General features: G+C 39.5%; 1 protein-coding gene across 1 annotated transcript in view; it reads right to left on the bottom strand.

The window, feature by feature from the left end:
- Window positions 1-3,885: 3,885 nt before the first annotated feature.
- CMTM8 (CKLF like MARVEL transmembrane domain containing 8) overlaps window positions 3,886-22,099 on the bottom strand; it is a 46,022-nt gene continuing 27,808 nt past the window's right edge. Inside the window, exons 3-5 of the mRNA XM_085311742.1 lie at window positions 12,656-12,829; window positions 6,999-7,115; window positions 3,886-4,443 (exon numbers count right to left, since the gene is read on the bottom strand). Coding sequence (XP_085167868.1) covers window positions 4,360-4,443; window positions 6,999-7,115; window positions 12,656-12,829 — 375 coding nt within the window. The 3' untranslated portion in view covers window positions 3,886-4,359. The remainder of the gene's footprint in view (window positions 4,444-6,998; window positions 7,116-12,655; window positions 12,830-22,099) is intronic.

Here is a 22,099-nt window from a genome sequence, read left to right as displayed (position 1 = left end):
CGGCCGCCCGCCCCCGCTGGCGGCTCCCGCGGGCCGGGGCAGGGCCCGCCTCGGCCTTGGCGCCCCTGGCTGCGGCACGGCCTGCGCCCCGCGGCGCCTCGTCCTCTCGCTTTGGCAGCGGGGCTGCGCGGAGGGAGAGGTGGAGGTGGACGTTTCCGAGCAGGCAGCGGGGTGCGTCAGCGGCCGCCGCGCGCCTCCGTCGTTTCACTGGTGCGGTGAGAGGCTCGAGCGCGCGGTGGAGACGATGCTCTGGCGGGGCGATGCCCTCGTGCTTCGCAGTGGAAGCACGGCTGCAAGCACCAGCAGCCTAGGCGCAATTTCGTCCTTGCCCCTCGGAAAAAAAACCCACAAAACCCAAGCCTCCTGATTCATAAACGATAAACGCTTGCATTAAATGAACAGCACCAGGCAAAAGTGTARCGAATGTCAGAACGCCTCAACCACCGTTTGAATTAAATCGTGCAGAGACACTTAACAAAATCAGCAAAGGAAACTATATATTTCCTCAAGCTTAAAAATATCTTCTTGTTTTGCTTTCTGAAAACACTGGCTGGTGGGTCTATAGTAACATTTCATCTGGTTTGGAAAAAAACATGTCACAGACAAGCAAGGCAATAGGGGACCTCTGAGCTGGTCATATGTCGCCTTTATGTTCATTGGAAGAGTAACCTTATCATCTTATTTCTTTTGTTCTGCAGTTAGGATAGGCATTCTTCCCCTATCTAATTTGTATATCAAAATACCGCCTTGAGCTACTCAAGTTGTCTTAGAATGGAAGAAAGATAACTGAAGTATATCCCCAGCACAGATAAAGGGCTAACATAAGTAAGTTATGGATCAAGACAGGGTTTGTACCTGTAGGCAACAGTCTGTATTAAACCAAGTAGTATATACGCTTTGGCTTTTATTAGGCCAGCTAGTAGTTGTAATAAAAGATATTACCTCTTCCACCAAATTTTGTAGTTGTAATAAGAGATACTACATCTCTCACCAAATTTTATCTCATTAGACATCGAAGCTACAACGTTGCTAATCTGCACATGAGTAAAATGCTAGCTGCAGAGAAAGAGGAGCTTTTTCTGAAAAGCGTCTTCTTTTCTACTTCTCCCTACTGTTCAAGTTCAGGAACATGTGTATGCATGTCTATATATATATATATATATACACACACACACACACACATATATATAGGTTTCTTGCAAGCCCTGTGGAGGAAGGTTTTAATAACTTCTGCACTTCTGTTAAGAAACGTTCTTTTCTCACTGATTCAGCTTGTTTCATTGTTAATTTCTTTTGAAAGTGTGTATATGACTGCGGCTCWATGATGTGAATTCAGCCTCCGTGGAACAGAAAGACCTTTGCATTWAAACAAGTAGAATAATAGTCAAATTTTGTACTCAGAGAAATAGACACCTTCCATGTACACTGGCACAAACTCAGCATCTAAAACTCTGCTGAATTGGAAGCTTTGATTATAATTCTTCCACTTGGTAAGTGCATTAGGTATGATGATGATAAAAGGTATTGCCAACTCTTTATAATAGAAAACCGATCACCATAAGTTGATACCAAATATCCTTACCATCCTAGCATGTCACATGGGCATATATGGGTGRTYTGGATTTTTCAGAAATACTGTTTGTTTGAAACAAGTTATTTATAATGTCAAATACTTTCATTCTGCAAGTTGATTAAAAATCTTTTCTATTCTTCTAAATATATCTATATTAACGACTTAACTACTGATTTCATCACTTAATAGTTCTTTTAAATAATGTTTATCTCTATTTATAAATACAAAGAAATGCCTACAGCCACAAATCTTGTTTTAATTGTTATCTGGTAATCCATGGCTAGTTTATCTTCTTATCAATGTTAGAACATACAAAAGCACAGGTCATAATTTACAAGTCAGCATTTTTATTAAACTAACTCAATCGGAAGAAGCAGATAACCTTCTGGGTGCTTATGCCTTTCTTCAGGCTTGAAACAGRAGCAGCAAACTTCAAAAGTAATTTTCAGCTTGCAYTAATTGCTCCATTTTTAACTAGATGTTCAGRTCACCTGAAAAATAGACAGTTTTTACCTGGGGAATATGTGGAAAATGTTAGTAAAAGCATGCGTAATAGGATGATTCTCTTTTTAAAAAAGGAGTAAAGGCAGGTAAAGATACAGTTTATGAAACAAAGCAAGGCCAAGATAGTGGGGGAAATACCATAAAACTAATCTCTGCCTTGTACATACTTTTAAAAATTCAGCAGAATTATACATTCTAGCTCCCAAATTTGGAAGACATTCTGCATTTCTTCCCTTCATCTGCATTTTTTCCTTTGAGGATCAGGGCCAAAAGCTCAGAGATGAGGTAGTTACCTTGCCAGAAGCATTCTCTAGATGGTAAAAGTGTGTTTCTGTCCTTCAGTTATGGGTTTCTTCCAACATGTAGTGGCTGTTTTGTTGTACCCAGTTTCCAAGAGAGTTTTTGGTAAACTGCATGAAACATTACTCCCTCTTAGCTATACCTCTGTCCACAAATGTTGTCTTGTTTATGACCTTAGACCAGACCATCAGAGTTACTACAAAACCATGAAACATTTATGCCAACAGTCACATTCTTTGGGCTTAGATATGTACATCCAAATATTGAACAGAATTTCTATTACTACTCAGGTATTTTTACTGATGGGAAATCACTGGTGAGATTTTAACTCTGGTTATGTTTCCAGGCACATTTTATCAGYTGACATTTGGATTTTACACTTTTTTTTTTCCCAGCGATGGAAAAGAGCATCCAGGATTTAATGACACATTTTATCTGTGTAGATAAGATGCATAGTTGGTAGCCCTTCTTCATTCTCAGAACTGGATAATTTTAGCAAGCAGCAGACAGCCTGACCTTTGTTGTGCAAGCCAGAAACAATTTGCAGACCAATATAGATATTTAAATAATATCTTGGCTTCCCTTATATTGAAATCCTGTGACTCCAAATAGATAGTCAAGAACAAAATATTGTGATCAAGAACAAATTAGCTAACTGCTGATAAATTTTCCTAGCTGGAGGGTGCACACTATTTACTTACACATTTTTTGAAACACAAGTTTTGCACAAKTTTTTTTAAGCATTAAGGCTTCTCTATTACTAAATGTATTAGTCAAACTCAGTTTTTGAAGACTGGAAGTGAGTCCAAATCCTCTTAATCCAGGGAGAAAGGATTTACCAGTAACTTTAAACTTTAAGTAATATCACACACACACACACAAAAAAAAAAAAAAAAAAATCTTACTCTTCAGACATTTTCTGGAAAAGATTTCTTAGGTAATTCATATTTCTCTTGAAAGTCATAATCTTTTGTCATACTTTTGCTCGGCTCAAATTTAAATACGAGCGTTAAACTAACAACTTACAGACAATGCCWTTAGAGAGGGAAGGGGAGGGAATTCTTCATTTCTGCCACTGCATTTTGACAATTCTATATATAACCTTTATATCATTTAATAATATTTAAATWCCCTAATTTGAACTGGGACAGATTATTGGCCTAATCTGAGGGCAGAAAAACTCCCAGACCTCTGATAAACAAAAAGTATTACCTTYGTGATATTTTCAGTAGGTTAAACACTGAGCATTAAAGGACGGGAGTCTAGACTTATGCCTTGGAGCTTGCTGAATTTGAAAACCCTGTTAAGATAATGTGTTTCAGAGGCAACAGTCTTTCAGTGAGCTTCAAAGCTACATTAAGAAGTTCCAAAAACAATCTCATGCAGATATCTCCTGCAACAGTAGAAAAATGATTATAAGAGGCTATTAGGATATGTAAACTGAGAGGATCATCAGAATTCTTAGTACTTGGTATTTTACTTTGAAGAATTAAAGACTATACTCCCTGTTTACTAAACATGCAAAGCTGGGTCAATTATTTATTTATTTTGAAACTTTGGGGATTTTTTCACACAATGCCACTTTTTATACATAATAACTAGACAATATCAATCTTAGTGTTGATTTGTAGCATTCAATATCAAAAAATATACCTGTAACACTTAAAAAGTTGCACTTACAAAATTGGCACATCATGCAACTAAGGTTTATTAAAGGTTTAGTCATAATTTCTATACAATRTCTAGAAAAATACCATTAATTTTGAAAGAAACAGTATGAAATTTTATGATACAGTACAAAGACTTGTTAGCTGTCACTAAAGATAATATTGTATTATAAATACTCCTTTTAATCTAAGCTTAAAATACATTATGTCAGTTGTAACAGAAACGTCCAAAAGACTTCTCCCCTCTTCCAGATTTCTGCCACAAGTATAATCCTCAAGGTATTTTATTATACAAAACTCATGTTATCAAAATATTTACTGCAAAGTTCGTGATCGCCAAGATATAAAGCTAAAATAGGTGTTCCCAGCATAGCAGGAGGTAACCACGAAGGCAAAGAACTGTAAAGAGAGAGAAAACAACAATAAAAACATTAGAAAATTTATTTCAGAGAATCCTCATTTCTATCTTACCTCTCTTACCTCCTAGTCCTTGTCTGGCCATCACACTTGACACTGTGTAATTAGGCTTATATATCCATAGAAGTACGGGCCTAGAAGCAGCCAAAATGTGGCATATCTCAACTCATCTCTCCACCTGACACTGCCTCAGTATGGATCTTGCAGCCGAGGTGCCCACCAGCCCTACACTTGCTGGTAAAGACTAGGAGATAGTCCCAGGAACAGCGAGAGCTCAAGCAAATACTCCAACTTTGCTACTGTGCTCCAGGGACTGTCRAAAGCCCACTTACACCTCAGTCTGGCACACTTTGCATCCAAACAGTTTGTTTGCAGGGAAAACTTGGATTCAAAATGAAAGGCCTAAACATGCGCTCAAACAGCAGTACCAATTATGTTACTGATTCCAGTGGGCCTCTACTATTGAGTAAAGGTTTTCCTCAGTGCAAATAATAGTGACTGCAACCATGTTGAGATACTATCTTTTGTTAGAAACTGGTTACAGAACAAGCCTTCTATAGCAGGCTTGGTTTATTTTACATTTAATGACTGTAAAATCTCTAAAGTATTAGTGGTGTTGCTTCTACAGTCCTTGAAGCATATGCACACAGAGACAAAATAACAKCTGTGAATTAATTCAGTTGTACTGATAAAGTCCAATTCAGTGCCAGTGTTCCTGTTAATCATTGTAGGTTGTTCAAAATAGACAGCTTATGATAAGACCATAATGTTTTGTGCTGGTAGCGGAACTGAATAAAGCTGACACTGCAAATAGAGTTAACACTTCTTTGCTTGGAGGTGACAAGGGATGGCACAAGAGGGAACAAACACAAGCTATAACAAAGGAAAATTCCATTTAGATATTAAGGGGAAAAAATTACAATGAAAGTAACTGAACACTGAAGTAGGGGCCCAGGAGGTTGTACAATATCCATCCTTGGAAAAACTCGAAACTCGCCTGGACAAAGCCCTGAGCTGCCTGACACAAGTTAGCCCYGCTTTGAGTGGGAGGTTGGACCAGATGATCTTTAGAGGTCCATTCCAGGTTACATTCTTCTTTGCTTCTAATAGCATCACTTGCTTATATACTTTCATTGCTGGATAAGCACTTCATCTCTGACAACAAGGCACTACTAAGCATGTACACAGGCAGTACATCTAAGCCCTCCAGTAGAGGACTCTTGGTGAGTCTTGATCTGTAGTAGCAAAAACTGTAGATGGTGATGTAAAATGACTACACTAGGAAAATGTAGCATTCCTAATTTCCAAGAATTTTGTTTCTTATAAAATAAACTCTAAAATTTTTTCAACAGAGAATGCCCATTGGAAGATAAATGATTTAYTACATTCTCACAAATACATATAAAATCCATAATGGGCTCAGAGAGCAAGAATCTACATTTAATAGAGCTTATTTAGACTGCGCATTAGATAAATAATATTAGGAGGTATTAGAAGAGATTCCAAACATCCCAGGGGATATTGAGCTTTCATGCATTTTGCATAAAATCTGAATCAACATGGAAGCTTATCTAGCAGCAAACAAGCTCCTGTCAACAGCACTGGCTGAGTAACAGATCAATAGCTATTAAGTGCCAAGAGGAGAAGACCTGGAATGCCACAGAAGCAACAGGGACGCAGTTATCCGATCCTCAAGATAAAGACAAAGCAGGTGTTCAAGTCCCTGCATTCATCACTACAAAAAATAAGCTGCAGAGAAAAGACAGGACTTTGTGAACAGGCCAGAGGGAACAACTGCAGATGCACTAACCCTCAACAAGGCTGTTATTCAGAGTTACTCTATACGAATGARTTTGAACAGTGTTGCTGCAACAAGCTAAGAGTTCTTCTGCAGCTCCCCTAGCTAGCTAAAGAAGATCTTCACCTACACAGTAATTGATATGACTCTTAAAAAAATGTGKTTTTTTWTGKTTTTTTTGTTTTTTTAACCCACATCAACTGACCAGTTTGGATCTCCAAATTTAAGTAGAAAGGCTGTAATGTCAGACTAACCAGTGATTTGCATCTGCTTGGGATGCAAAACCACTTTGGATCCCAAAACACTTGGAAGTTACATCATTGTTACCCACCCAACCCAGAGAAAATATCAGAAGTGGAGGCTGTAACAGGAAGACCACTGCAGAAACAGCAGCACCACTTCAGAACCTTCCTGGAAACATGYGCATGCCTCAGCTCATAAAAAGGTGAACATACCTTATCAGCTTCAATATAAAGCCAACTGAGTTAGTTAAAGTTGCTTTTGACATTACTTAAGTGCACCAAAGTGATTCCGTGCTCACTCAATTTGTTAAATCTAATGTCCTGAACTATGAATTAAGTTACAGCTATCTGTAGATTTTGTGCATGATCTTCTATACCAGCCTGTATCTTTTCAAATTCCAGATCACATGGACTTTAATCCTCACCTCTAGTGAGCCTTCTTTTGATATACTTTTATTATTAGATCTAGAACTGATTTAAACAAAAAATGAACTCACTGAAGAAGCTGCCCAGCTGTTGTAATTGTGACTATCCAGTTCTTTGGTAACTGAAGATGCATCTACAATGGCAGCAATGAGGTACAAAATGAAGGCACTTCCGTTAAAACACAGACCCTGTTGCAAAACAAAACAGAACAACCAATTCATACAGAAATCCATTTGTTATCATTTTCTATTGCAACATGACAAAACTATCATCTGAAACACAGTGTACACATACAATGTGATTCCTAATTCTTCCTGGATTTTTTCCAGTCTTTATCTATACAATTAAAATTTAACTGCTCAGTTTTAACACTCATTAAAGCACCTTTTGGGCAAACTCTGCTCTCTCCATCACACTGAACCCAGAAGAGTCTAAAAGCCAGTGTACTGTGGTTTTCCAAAAGTGAAAATGAGGACGGAGCTTGATTATCATGATCTAAATGTTTGGCAGTGAGAATATAACATTATATGAAAAAATGAAACAAAACAAACTGCAATTTGATTACTTGTCTAATCTATACGTTGATTTAATGTCAGAGTGAATGAGGTCTGCACACAAAGAACATTGTTAGAATGTTTGCAAAACTTCATGTTTATTTTTAAAGGTGATAAAGAGGGAGTCCCTTTTTCAAACAGTATTATTTCCACCATTTCATACCTTTCCTTTCTTCTTCCTCTCAAAAAAGACAGAAACAGATAAAAAGCAAGGAAAACAGTCTGAGTGGACTACAGGGGTTGTCAAAAGACCCATGGCAGATGTTGCATTTAAAGAATTCTTTTTTTAGCAGCATTCACATCTCAGGATACCTATGGCCATTGCTAGSAAGGAAACAAAGATGATATTGATCTCCCATAACACTACAAAGTATGAACAAGAGCATTTTTTCTGGTTTTGCATGCAAGACAGAACAGGAAAGGAAGGAAGCAGGCAGGTCAGATAGGAGGAAATACAGACAAAAAGATATGAGTTTCTTTTTTTAAAGTAAGCAATTTTAATCCTTTGCAGTTTAGTTACTTGCTACTTCAAGGTCATGACCACAGGAAGCCTAACACAAAAAAAAAGAAAAAAGAAAAAAGAAAGAAAAAAGAAAGAAAAAAGAAAAAAGAAAGAAAAGAAAAGAAAAGAAAAGAAAAGAAAAGAAAAGAAAAGAAAAGAGAAGAGAAGAGAAGAGAAGAGAAGAGAAGAGAAGAGAAAAAAGAAAAGTCCACTTTGCTACTTATCCAAGGCATATGAATTTGGCCATAAAATACCCTTTTAATGCACGGATATGCTGTTTAAGTGGAGTATATGTGACACATTTTGCACACATTTACAATTGCAGGAACTGGCAACTGTCAATTCAAGCCAGGTCCTACTGTTGCACGTGATATGCTCCCTTCAGCTTCTGGCCTCATGTTTGCACTCCAGAGCATCATACAAGTATCATAGCCTTTAACTGTGCTGTTCCAGTTGTCTCCAAGTTCAGCCAGACTGATGCAGCTCTAACTTATTAACTTGCATGGTGTGACCCAGGGGATGCTAGGAATATATATCAATTATTCATTGCTGAATTCACCAGCCACCAGCTCTGACAGAGTCTAAAAAAATAAATAAATAAAAAAAAAAAAGAGGTGCAGCCCACGAAGAGAAGTTCAGAAGGCAGTGACAGCAGCTGCATCCACATCAGCAATTCCCTCTGTGCAAAACAATGTGAATCAACACTTGAAGTGGTTGGTGTGGAAGCTCCTCACMTCTCTCTCCAGGACACTTGGGTCAGGCAGACTGTGCTTCAGATCAGATTGAGTCTGGCCCACTGCCGCACTTTCTCATGACACATGGGGTTCAACATTTTCTGAAGGAAAGCCATTCCACAAACCCAYGCTTGCCTGACTGCAGGCTCCTCCAGGGAGCACAACATATCCTTTCATCTGTTAACATACCACTCTTCAATCACCACTGCCTGCATGAGACTTCGCACACAAAAAGCTTTCTTATTGTTCCTCCTAGTGGCATTTCTGAGTGTCACTGCAGCAGTATCTGCTGCCCTATCCTGGTCCAAGTTTGGACACTTCACTGCAAGGGAGAAGTAACAGACTAAATCTGGCAGCTGCAGCAACAGTGCCATGAGAATACTTTGAATAAACTGGGACCTGTCATCCTGTACCTTGTTTTCCCAGGCAAAATGGAGGGGCAAAACRTCTTCCTGGGGTTTTGGTCACTGCAGCTGTTTTGCTCAACAGAGTCCTGGACCTGGGAGATAAATGTGGACTAGTGGGACTATGTTGTCCTTGGGAGATAAGATGACAACCAGCAGACAGAGAACTTTAAAGATAGGCAATCTTTTTGGCAGCTGATGTCATCATTTCACTATCCTCTCCCAGTCATCTCAGGAGCTCACATCCATGCGTAAGAGAGCAACTATCACTTGTGAGGCCCTGGAGCCTTTCTCTTCCACGTGTCAGGAGCAAATCAGTTTGGGTGGGCAAATCTCTACAAAGTAGAGATGGAAGCCTCCGAGGCCATCCTCTGTTTGCTCACATAATACATGTAGGTGACATGGATGAAGTCATYCAAGCCTGTGGCTTCCCAGCTGAGAAAGAGACCCACCTTCCCATCCAGCACACGGTCCATGGCAGCTACAGCTACATCCACTGCAAGGGCTCCCACAGTGTTGTTTGGATATGGGCACATCTCATCTGTGGCTTGGCCTCAATACCTACTTGCCCAGATCTTTCTGTCTTCATCCAAAGAAACACTAACGTGCAGCAGGCTGCCACAGGCCAAGCCCTGGAGCTTTGGTTTCGTTTCCTCTGTAAATAATTTAAGTTGCTTATAACAAAACTGCTTAAAGACCCAAACTAACCTGAAAAAAATGGAGCCAACAGGAGGATTTGCTTTAAGACTGGTAGTGTTCCAAGCCAAACCACTGATGTACACACAGCCACCATCTGCTGCCATGCACAAGACCTCAGGCTGAGGGCAGAGAGGCCTCTAAAGCCATGTTGGGTGGAGGCTGCCCTGCCTGTCCCAAGTGCTTCTTGTGGAAGGYGCACTGGGAAAAGCCAAGCAAGCAGCCTCTGCAGTCTGACCAAGTTCAGAGAGGGTTCGAGGGCACRCACAGTCTCCTGCGATTCCTAAGTCCTTGCAACTTCAGGACATTTGGAAAAAAGCCATTTTATCCATGTTTCCACAGARTGCAGTAGGCAGGCCCTCATCATTCAGACGGAGCCCAAGTGCGATATAAAATTCAATTTATACACTTATATTAATGTTTTTCATCTCACCTACATGAGTTGATCTTAATAAAAAGTATTATTTCTGCTTACAAATCTCACCACTCTTTGTCTTAGTTGGGCAGAATAGTAATAAACTATGAAAACTTAAATTTTAGTACAGGATGCCAACAGTTGGCAGACTCAGAAAACTTCTGTAAAGCAATGATTTCCAAATCCTTAAATTTGATAGCCTAGAGTATTTGTTGTTGTTATTTTTAAATTTCCTGTTCCAAAAAGACTCATTTGCCCTCGAAAGCTACAAATCCCTGAAATGTATAAAGAAAAAGAGAACATAATTTTTGAGAAGTGCTGCTTTGGGAAATAACACTGTTGGGGAAGATGGAGTGTAATGCAAGCTGATTGGGCCTTTACTGCCAATACATTACTCAAACCAAATGGTTCATGCTAAATTGCCATCTGCTTCTTAAATTCAAATATACCAGATTTTAAAAGCTTCCATTGATTGCTTTAGCAAAGAACTTGCACTGTTAAGCATTGTCGGTTTTGGAGTACATCCTTTGGGTTAATTTGCAGTAAAGTAACTGCATCTTAAGCAATCTGGTAACGTGTTTAATCTGCAAAAAATATGGATTTATGACAGAGAAGTCCAAATAACTTTGGATTTTGGATACTGCATACAGTAAGTACAGGTTGAACTGTCACCTTAAAAGGTGGAGCAGCAAGTAGYGAAGACTGAAACTCAGGATACTCTGGAGAACAGTGGGGAGGTCGGAGTAAACTCACTGACTCGGAAAGCGTGCATCTTGCCCGCGTGRAGGAAGATATTAACAACATTTCCCTGAAAGCAGACCAAACACTTCTCTTGGCCAGCTAGGAGTGGCAGAAGTCCAATTCACAGGCTGTTCCCAACAGCTCTTCTAATACCTTAGGGCAAAACAAKCTGGAATGCAAGCATCTTTGTTTTGTTTTCCATATATTTTCTCTTCAAATTACSTTTTAGTATATAGGGAAACTGCCTTTTGGACCTATGTTTATGTGATCTTATCTGCGATACCTTGTAATTCAGAGCAAGAAATACATTCCATATCAAGTAGAAACATATCAAATATTTCAGCTTGTCTACCACATAGAGCAAGGCCAACTCATTTACATGCAGGTGTTGCCTGATATTATTATTAAATTAATGAAAGAGGATTCAAATGGATGCAAAGATGTTTCCCCTTTGAATGTATTTTACTTATATCAAATGAAATGGAAAAAAAAGTAAATCTCTAAGTGTACATACTGCTGTAATTGAAATAATCCAGCATTTCTGTAACAGTGTTATAGCCTTAATGGTAATTGCTGGTCATGAAACTTGGAAACTGAGAAATTATCTGAACATAATACTGGTTGTTTTTATTAACAATTGCTGTAGTTGACTGTTTGTTACAGCAACCGATGGGAAGACAGAAAAAAAAAAGCATGCTCAATTTTAATCACATCCACAGTATAGCTGATAACCAGCTGTTGGCAGCACAGAAGTCAAATATATTTGATCAGAACAATAACAAACTTCTGGTTAATAATCTTTAGTTAATAAAAAATTAAAGTAGTATCTCACTATAGCAGACAAATGCAAAGCCAGATTTGTAGTAATTYTTGGATTGGTCACAAGTAGATGTTGACTGAGCTGACAATGATTTTTAGGATTTATTTTCCTAAAAACCAGCATCAGTTACAATGACCATTTAAGAAATATACTGCAGAGAAGTATCACTAGCAGGGATTATTCAAACCACAAAACTTGGACTTGAATTTCAAGTGCCAATGAAATTTTTCTGTAATTAAATCAGTTGTTTATCTAGTTTTCATTAAGTCTTGAGCTAATATCAAAGGATTACATGGGAGGTATTTTACATACATATAACACTAACAATCTGCAGTAYGATTTTTTACAGCAGGCCATATATAGCTTGTGAGAGTGCTGCTAATTCTGAACTACCTTTTCTTTTTCTCTAGCAGAGGAAGTCTCATGTTTAAGATCCAGGGTTCCATTTCCAACTCATGGTGTTGACTCAAGTAGGGATTTCTGCTGYTTAAACCATAGGGCCAGGTCTGTTAGCTCAAAGACAGCAGTAGACTCAAAACTCTTCATGGGATATAATCACCATAGGGAGAAAAAAAAAGGCCACTGTGCATAAATATGAATCATACGCACATTATTAAAAATAAAGTCACTTGATCAACTAATGAACAAAATGGTGGAACATCACAGGAAGTGTTTAAAATAAGTGTCTGGGTAGTAAAGAGGTCGAACACTGCAGATAGAAACACAGTCATTAGAGAAAAAGTTGCAAAAGCCACCAGTACAGTAGATTAACTACAGTTGTAGAATACATCAATAGTTTATTCTCTTCAGCACCCAACAAAACCCCCAGAGTGTAACAACAATAAAGACTAGGTGTATTTACCACCGTGGTCCATGGCACCTGGGGGATCCTGGTGTAGGTCATTGTCATGTAGATGATCAGAAAGAAGACGGTGAGAACCCAGTAAAAGACAGCTACAAACATCACCCAGCCGAAGGCTGGATATAGAAAGTATTCTGTTCCAGCAATCAGGGTCCATACCAGCAACCCTAAAACCTGCAAAAGTTATGGAGAAGAAAGATAACTGTTACACAGTTTTAGACCTTGTATTTTCATTCTAGGTCATCACTTTGGGGGTTTTATAGGGGTTTTATAGGGATGGTGCATACCACAGAAGACATCAACCTGCTACTTTATAGAACAACCAGAAATATGAAGTAAAAGAAAAGCAAATATTGTTTTAAAGAGAGACTGCAATTCCACAGCAGTTTAAGCTGATACAAATCAGCATTGTAATCCCAGCCTCCCTCCACTCCAACCATAAAACTTTGCTCCCTTCCTTGTGCTAGCACAGCCATTCACATAACAATTTGATGGGCCAGTTTGAGATGCCATGCTGATGCTAAGCCACCAAAAAAAAAAAAAAAAAAAGAAGAAATAAAACTTTTTGCTATGGTAGGATGTCACAAAGGGAAAGATAAAATTATGTGTCTGAGTGTTGGTTTAGCTGTTTAAGGAACTAAATCTGCAGTGGTTTTACAGCTAGCTCTTGCAATGAGAGCTCATTCTAGACATGTAAACCAACTAGGAGAAAACATCATAGTGATTCATGCTTGAATACTTTGAATACTAGCCAGGTTACATCCATGAAGGTAAATACTGTTATTTTGCAACCAGTAAAGTCACTTGGGAAACAGAAGCCTGGAAAGAACCACTGGGATCTTCAGGTCCCATCTGCCACAGTCATAAGTGACTGAGCAATTGGGGTCTCGTTCAAAATGGTCCACAAACACCCACTSTGTGGACTGGCAGGCCTTACAGGCACAAATCAACTCCCAGGGCCTTATAATAAACATAAGATGGGCTGTAAAATATCACCAGCCATCACTGTAATGTACTGCAGAAAGGGTAGGTTGGGAACCCACACTCAAGCAAAGCCCTCAAGCAAATCCTAGCAGACCAGTGTGGGGAAAATACTCCCTCTAGATCCTGAACTTGGCAATCTGTTCACATGCAGGATATGAACAAAATACATCACACAGATACTTTAATGTACTCTCTCCAGCTTTCTCTAGTGTTTTGCCAATCTCCAATGCATTAGAGGGGTGCAGAGCAAACAAAACAGCAGCCGAGTCATGTGCCCAGGAGATAAAAGTATGTTTTGCAAGCTGTCCACCAATTAAAAAAATCTCAACTAAAAATAGAGATATTTTATATYTTTCATATTATTAAAAGAAAAAGAAAGAAAGAAATCTGAACGCAGTCAGATTTTGGAACTAAAAGTCTTATATTTGAAACAAGGCTCATCTCTTTCTGCCACTTGGACTATGGTGAATGTGCTTAACAGTGAGACACAGAAGCAAGACAAAAATAAAAAAACAGCAATACATGTATTTAATAGAGCCCAGCTGTACTCAAGATAGACTAAAGAACCACCTACCCCAATACCCTGTCTCCAGCACTCCAGTAACACAGGTTTAAAGAAATATATAAGAACAGACCCCACAATAGCAATATGGCTTTGGTATACTTCCCYAGCTTTCAGGAATCTGCCCTGGGGGGACTTTCTGAGCCTAAGTGGTGTCTTTGCAATCAATAACCTTTGAGAGATGATGACAGTTCTGCCATAGCTTCATTTGCACAAGAGCTCATCTTATTCCCCAATAGGCAAATTATTGGCCATAATCCCACTGACTTTGCTTGTACAGAATTGAGTGTGTAACCATTAACATTATACCTCTAAACATTATATATAAGATAAAACTAAATTGTTAAACAAAAAGTTACYGTAATTGGTAACTTGGACGGTCCTGCTGATTTTCAGCAGCTCGCTGGTACCTCTTTTTTCTGTCCTCAGTTCATCTCCACAGCTGCCACCCAAACTGCCCTCAGCCCTCAGGTTGTTCTCTTGTGTCTTCACAGTGTATTCCTATATAGTATTTACACACTCATCCACATACTGCGCCACGCACATATAAAAACACAGTACGTTTGTGCTGTCCACCTTTTTTGTCTTTTAATAGAGAAAGCACCTTAAGGTCTTTTAAGAGCAATTTTCACCACCTCTCTTTAACGTAAAGCCCTGGGACTTGCACAGATGGGGCTAACGATTCCTACTTTCCTCGGCATACCAGGGGAGGGCAGCATTGCCTCACAAGAACAGTTCAAATGGCATTAAGTGGGTAGTTTTAAAACATACACTCTTTTAATAAAAACGTACTAGTTCAGCAAAGTTGCAGGTAGCTCATTACAATCTAGTTCCAACATCATTTTGCTAATAGTAGTAATTCAGTTAATAATGCCTCAAATCCACAAACTACCCATGATTAGATTAAAAACAACAATTGCCCTATTTTAGTGTAGCATCTGTGCTAAAATTAAACAATCCTGATGGACTGTTTAGTTAACAAAATACTATTTTTTGGGATACAAAGTTGCTTTGCATTGTGTCCATCTACTTCACCCCAAAGTTACATTCACCACCCATAAATTACATCAATGGATAATTGGTCTCATGTTCAATAAACAATTATGAAGGGCAGATATAACCTTCACCTGTATATCTAGTAAAATAYCAAGGACAGAAATTCTGAAGATGAGACAAAAAAACTAAAGAGAGTATCTCATTAAACAGTATAACCTATTAACAATGGCATTGGTTTCTAGGGAGCTTTTAAAACCAGACATAATTCTTTTTCAGAAAAAGTACAAGCCTATGCAAAATGCTTAATACTAAGTTCAACATGAAAAAGATTCATAGTGACACTTCAGCTTGTGCAAAGGATTATTTTCGGAAAAAGTAAAAATTTCACAAGCAGCAAGRTCTAAAAGTTAACATGGAAAATTTTTATGTTACACAGAATCACTAATCTCATGCAATCACAAAATGTAGCTAGCAAGACATTAACTAGAGCGCTAGTATACTCACTGCTCACAGTTTTTCCAGTACTAAGCTGGTATTGTCACCCTTATTTCAAGATCACATACATTTTAATATTTAAATGGCTGTACATCTTGCATGTATCCAAAGACTTCTTTTTAGTTCATGTTTTTAGCCGGGCCACATCAGTGGCCAAATGATTTATCTAAGCAATTGAGATGTACCATAGATATTTCAGATTTATATTCTTAAGCAGTTCTTGGTTCGTATACCTCTTAACTTTGATGGGTTGCATATTAGAGTGTGTTTGACATTTTCAGTTAGACCCAGATATTCTTACTGCATATTACTGGAGCTGACAGGCTGAAATAATACTTCAGTTTTCTTGATTAGAGCTGAAAAGGTCACACCGGCTCACGGTCACCTATTCATCCTGCTTGTAGTTAAGTGATATGGCAAATCGTTTTGTTGCCTATGTAAACACATGCAACAAATTGGTTTAAAGTTCACGTTGGCCGTCAGCATCTACAAAAYACACAGGGAGTCAAAGCACCACCGACATCTAGACAAGTCTTTTGTTATTAGCTTGTCTTCTCGGCATGTTAAGTCCTGAGATAGTTAAAAGCCTGTCTCACAACGCTCCGACTGGCCCGACAGCACGCGCTTGCTGTTCCGCAGAGCGGTACAAGCCGGAGGACACTTACGTATCTGCTGGAGAAGAAAACGCTGCCCTTCTCCACGGAAGTACAAATCCCCCCAGCCGGGCTATATTCAMATGCCATCTCATGAACATCCAGGGTGCAGAATCGGGCAAGTCAGTGACTCCCATGCCATATCGCAAAGCAAAGGCCAGCAGTCGTGATACCTGTGCAAGCCTCACAGCCGGGCAGCGTGCAGGGACAGCGCACACCCGGCTTCGCTACTTCAGGTCACCCGAAAGGCAAGGACACAGCTCCGCTCCCGGGATCTGGGAAGGGCCCATACATAGCTCGCTAGGAGCGGGTCCACTGGAGTGTATTGGTAGCAGCTAAGTATTTGATTTTAATTTATGAGCAAGTCAAGCTATGGAATACCCCTTATTTAAAATTACAGGAATATAGCATGATCCTATCACAAATGATTCTGAAAAAAGGAGGAAAAAAGACATCAGGAAGAAAAAAGAAGGAAACAGTTCATGCCATGGCTGAGGAGAGCGGATGCTGGATCATAAGACTATAATGGCTTTACCAGTTGGGCCCAGTTTTTCAAATCAGATGGGAGAGAGGCATTTCACCCATCACTAAAGACAGTTTCCCCGTATTTATTGCAGTCTATGATTTCACCTCGGACATCTATTTTGTGATCATTTGGCTGCAGCTTGATCAGATGCTGCCATTGCTAGAATGCATTAACATGTCARGTGTACTAATGCATACTTCAGCAGTTGGCAGATACTGTAAAGAGGAAATAACTTTGCAGCAAAGTCCAATACTACCGAGTGTGCAAGTTTCAGATGAGATGCTTAATTGCATATTCAAACGCTTACAGAAGTGCCATAATTTTTTCTGCAGCACTGAGAACTTCCGAAGTATTGAACTGTTTAGACATTAAAAAATAAATGAAGGCTTTGTTGCATAGTAGATGAGACACACAGCTTGTCTCATATTACTGGTCAGCAGGTAGGAAAGYAGGCATGAGCTTGAATCTGTGTATTCAATTTTACATTTTAAAGCAGTTTAAAAACTGTAGGACTGAATTTGTACCTGCAAACTATATTAAAAAAGCCTGTGATGGACTCGATGACTCCTCTCCAACAGCACTAATGTTACAAATTCTGCAGCATTCATTTTGACTAGTTAACTTGGCAATGCAGTTAAAAATGTTTATGCATCCTTTTCAAAGTGAAAAAAAGTCTCRTTGTGGTAGAACTGAGAGTCAAAAACCCAAGGCTCATCTAGTTTCATGAAATAAAAACTATTTGGCATGTTTGCCTAAAGCTTTTCACAGTCCTTGTGCTGGAGATGTTTCCTAGGACCATTTCATTTCTCTGTATGTGTAAGTACTGCAGGATTTATACACAGTTGCTACCAGCACAGATGGAAATGATGGCAGAAGGAGACTTGAAGAGCTGTGCGTCTGTAGAAATACTTGTCTCCTGTATTCAAGGCACCTAAATGTGGACAGAATCCAGTATGTAGAAATCAAGACATCTTGCGTCTCTTTCCCAAGACAAAAGATTTACTGCTAGTAGAAAGAGAAACCATTCTAAGTTATTGCACATCATTATTTCACTACTAAATCACATGTTGGAAACTACCCAGCAGCAGCACAAGCAGCCTATGAATGCTGCAGTCTCCATCCTTTTCTTCCCTAGGCTATTCCCTACATGCAAAAAATTCCCAGGAAATCTACTGTGGGCAGGGAGAGCACAAATGTTGCTCACCTCTGCTCCCTACTTTCCTAGCTCACTTCCACAACCACAGGGGAGACAAGGYTGGAGAAGCTTTTCTCTGAGCACCAAGAGGGTAAGCGAGGATCCCTGAGGATGGCAAGACCAGCAATTTGGCACTGCTAGGGACCCCCTTATTTGATGCTGACTAGTCTACCGTCCTGTAGGTAAATGTAAGCATTTGCTAAGACTAATGATTATTCTTTTAAATATTTCATGCTGTGGATCACGCACCAAAACATGGGATCCTGTACCATGAAACAAAATATGCTGGAAGAGAGAGGGGGGAGAGGTAGTAAAAAAGGAAAAAGGGAAAGAAGGCATCCCCCCCCCCACTGTTTATGTAGGTTGTGCCCCAGACAGCCAGTCATACTAAGAAGCAGATGTGTTTGGCTCATATTTGACTGATACAAAATGACTTCTTTTCTTTCAGCAGAGACTTAACGCTGCAAATGTTTCCTTTGCATTTAAATACTCTCTCTAATTAGGATGTTTGTGCTCTCACATGCTCTTAGTTTTATCAAGTGATAGCTAACAATTTCATCTTCTGCCACGAGAGGGAGCGCAGTCATTGCTTTTTGTAGGAAAGTGTTCACGAAGAATGCACTTGCACATGTTTTCCTGATGGTATGAAGGAAGGGTGGGTTTATTTCCCCATACAAGAATTATCTGGTAGAGAGAGAAAGCTGGCAAGGGAAAAAGAGAAATGTACAGAGCCAGTTCTTAGAGCATCTGTAATATCAAGGGGCAGCTTGCATACAATGCTAAAAACACAGATTTGAAAGGACCTGCACAAAGGAACAGATTTATATCCAAGGAATAATAAATTACGGTGTCTGTGCAAAACATCTGCAATAGTTTCATCTTCAYTGTGGGCATTACTCATGTAACAATAAAATCAAATGCAGGTTAATCTACAAACCACTTGAAATAAGGATCTACTAAAAAATATCCCAGCATTTATAAAAATATATTTTTATAAATATCTATAGGGGGAAAAAAAGCCTAAGAGAAAATGTGGTGAAAGCCTATAAATATCAGATAAATTAATCTAGTATCATTCTAGACTAAAATACTGTACAGCAATTATCTTCATTTAATTCTGATTTTTTTTTTTTTTTGTGCTGCAGTTAGAGAAAAGGTGACCAACATATTTTAAAACTACTTTTAGAACTGGAAGGATTCCAATTTAAACCAGATTTCTATTACAACTAGGTAAAGACATGAAGACAACCAAATTCAAAAAAGGTGTCTATCAGCCACACTTTCTAGACATATAGGATCCTTTTTGAAGCATCTTTGAAATTKCAAGGACAATGTTAGTATACACTTTAATAATCTAAGCAATGCAGTGTCTCAGCCTACTCTTTCCCATTCCCAGTCTCAAACATTTTTTTTAACATGAACTATTACAAACAGTTAACAGCAGCCAACCACTACCATTCCTCTCCTTGTTATCTGTAATATTGTAAATTATTTTTCCTCCATAAGTATTCAGCAGCACCAGCTCTTGGAGGCATTTCTTTTCCGAAGAGCTCCTGGCAGATGAAAGCTTTGTGATCCACCTGGACTCTCTTCTTGCAAGATGGTCCTGCAGGAAAGAATTTTAGCTCTACACACAGACAAAACAAAACAAAAAATCCTTTGAATCATGTATGTTATGGCAGGTCATACACGAGATGAAAAAGGATAGCATTTTTGATAATATTTCTCAGGACTTTGCTTTCCTAACAAATTTCAAAAATCCACAGTGCTCACAGAAACATGCCAGTGGTCTTAGTGGACATACCAAAGAAGCACTTTATCATTTATTCATTACAAATCTCAATTACTGTCAAACTATATAGTAGCTACAAATCTTACGCCCTTCTCATCTTCAAAACAATTTTTATTAGTAACAAAAATGTGTAAAATTCACTCCCATTTACTTTCATAGAAACTCTACAAGTTGTCTGAATATGTTTAAAATTACTTTTAAGCAACCTGTTTCAGCACTGAATCTTCCCACAAGCCTTTACACTTTCTGACACACTCCTGACTCTGGGGTAGYCCCAGCAAGCACCCTCATGACACAGGAGGGCTTGAAACACTGCCAGCGCTAACCGTTACTTAAATGGAGATGCTGCCTTAGAGATTTCTTTTTTTTCTTTCTTTTTTCTTTTTTTTAAAGATTGCTTTCATGAGAAATAAAACTTTACTGGAAGAAACAAGTGTCAAAATATGCTCTAGAAGCATACCTTCACCTTCAATAATGATATATTTTACTCCAGTTTTAGCCCAAATCCAACCACGACCCACACAGAAATACTTCCTGACCCAGGTTTGAAATCGCTCAACTTCAGACCMGGCAGCACCGAGCAGGTAGACCCTGAACAGAGATTTTAATTTGATAGGGAGCACACCCATTTTGAAGTAAGAGGTTTGAAGTCCTTCAGTTGCTGATGGACGCCAGTGCCTTTCCCACCGCTCCAAAGAGCAGGCAAGTCCTCCCACGGGTCACTCAGTTCCCTGGGAAAGAAGCCAAAAGCACCTTTGTGCGAAAAAAAAAAAACAAAAACCCTGGGGCCGGGCCTCCCTACGCATGAGTCAGTACTGAAGCAGAGGGACACAGTAACGCGGGCAGGAATTTGCTGGGTGAGCGTTGGTACCCAGATCAGGCTGGTGCTGATGTTCGGACCGTGACGCTCATTACCCAGCTCAGCCATGCGGTGAAGATGTACTTAACTGGCCGCGGCATGCGTAAATAAGGGTATCGGCTTGCCGTTGCGACCGAGTCCTCATCAGGAGGCAGAGCCAATTTGCAAGAGCTCCCAGGAAGCTATGAAGTGTCGCTGGGAAGAGCACTCCGAGCAGTAAGTTAGACACTCCTAATCAGAATGAGTGCTGCCACGCTGCAGTGCTGCCACGGCGTAAAACCACCAGGATCTGAGCGAAATGCCAGTAGCACATCCCCATTTCATGTTCCCTTCAGGAATCTACCAGCTACTGAAACGAAGGCACCATGCCGGGACTGCTGGCCCAGCACCTGCTGCTGGCTCCACTGACCCCCCTGCAAGGAGAAGTCYCCTGTGATACCCTGCCCTGGCCCACCGTGACTGCTAGAAAGCTAATTCGGGGCTGGGAGACGGTAAAGAAACCATAGGGTCCATCCCAGCCGCGTCTGAATTCAGGGCTGACTTGCTGCCTCACCTGCAAAGTATGTGAGGAATGTGAGAGCCTGGAACTAGACCCAGTAACACAGATAAAACAGAGAGAGATTAAATTAGAAAAGCAAAAGGCGTGTTCTAGAAAACTGCACAAAAACTGTGAAATTCTTACTCWGTACAAGTTACCCCTTCTTACACTTTCTCACTTTCTCAGGAGATTTTGTACAGGAGAAATAGCTAGCGGTAGAATAGAGAATATTCAGAARGTAAACAAGAAATAAAATCGTGCTTTGGTTATAAGTTTTGTTCCATGAGATCAAAAAAAAGTCAGAACAGAACATTAGAAACTCTTAGGAAAGGAATGAAAAAAATAAAGAACTAGAACTCCCCCCAACAGCGCACGTCGCAGAGCTTTATAAACCAGTGCGTGCCCACACGCCGAGTATGCTCTGTTCACCTCCCTCTCCTATTTCCAAAGGGATTCAGCAGAATTAAGCAAGTCGCTGAAAATAGCTCCTGCAAGAGACGAAACTTATATTTGGAAAGAAGACCACTCCAATTTTCTACCAAAGATGAACGTGTCAGACGTCTGAAGAATGATAGGGAAAAAGGGGGAAAAAAAAGAGAAAAAGGCCTGGGTTAGGCCTCACAATTTACAGAGCACCCAAGTAAATTATCTGGCAGAAGGCTCAAAAACGCGAGGAAGCGAGCGGTACTTAATGAAAAAAGAATAACAAGGAGAAAACAATACATAATCAGAATACAGAATTAATTGCCACAGGATGTCGCGGAAGCCAAAAACATAATGTGTTTAGCGCATTACACAAACTCATGCGAGACAGGTAATAGCTATGAGCCGACCTACACACGAC

This window comes from Rhea americana, unplaced genomic scaffold, assembly GCF_003343005.1.
Source record: "Rhea americana isolate MKP2758 unplaced genomic scaffold, rheAme1 scaffold_35, whole genome shotgun sequence".
Classification (NCBI taxonomy): domain Eukaryota; kingdom Metazoa; phylum Chordata; class Aves; order Rheiformes; family Rheidae; genus Rhea; species Rhea americana.
This window is presented reverse-complemented; position numbering and strand designations above follow the sequence as displayed.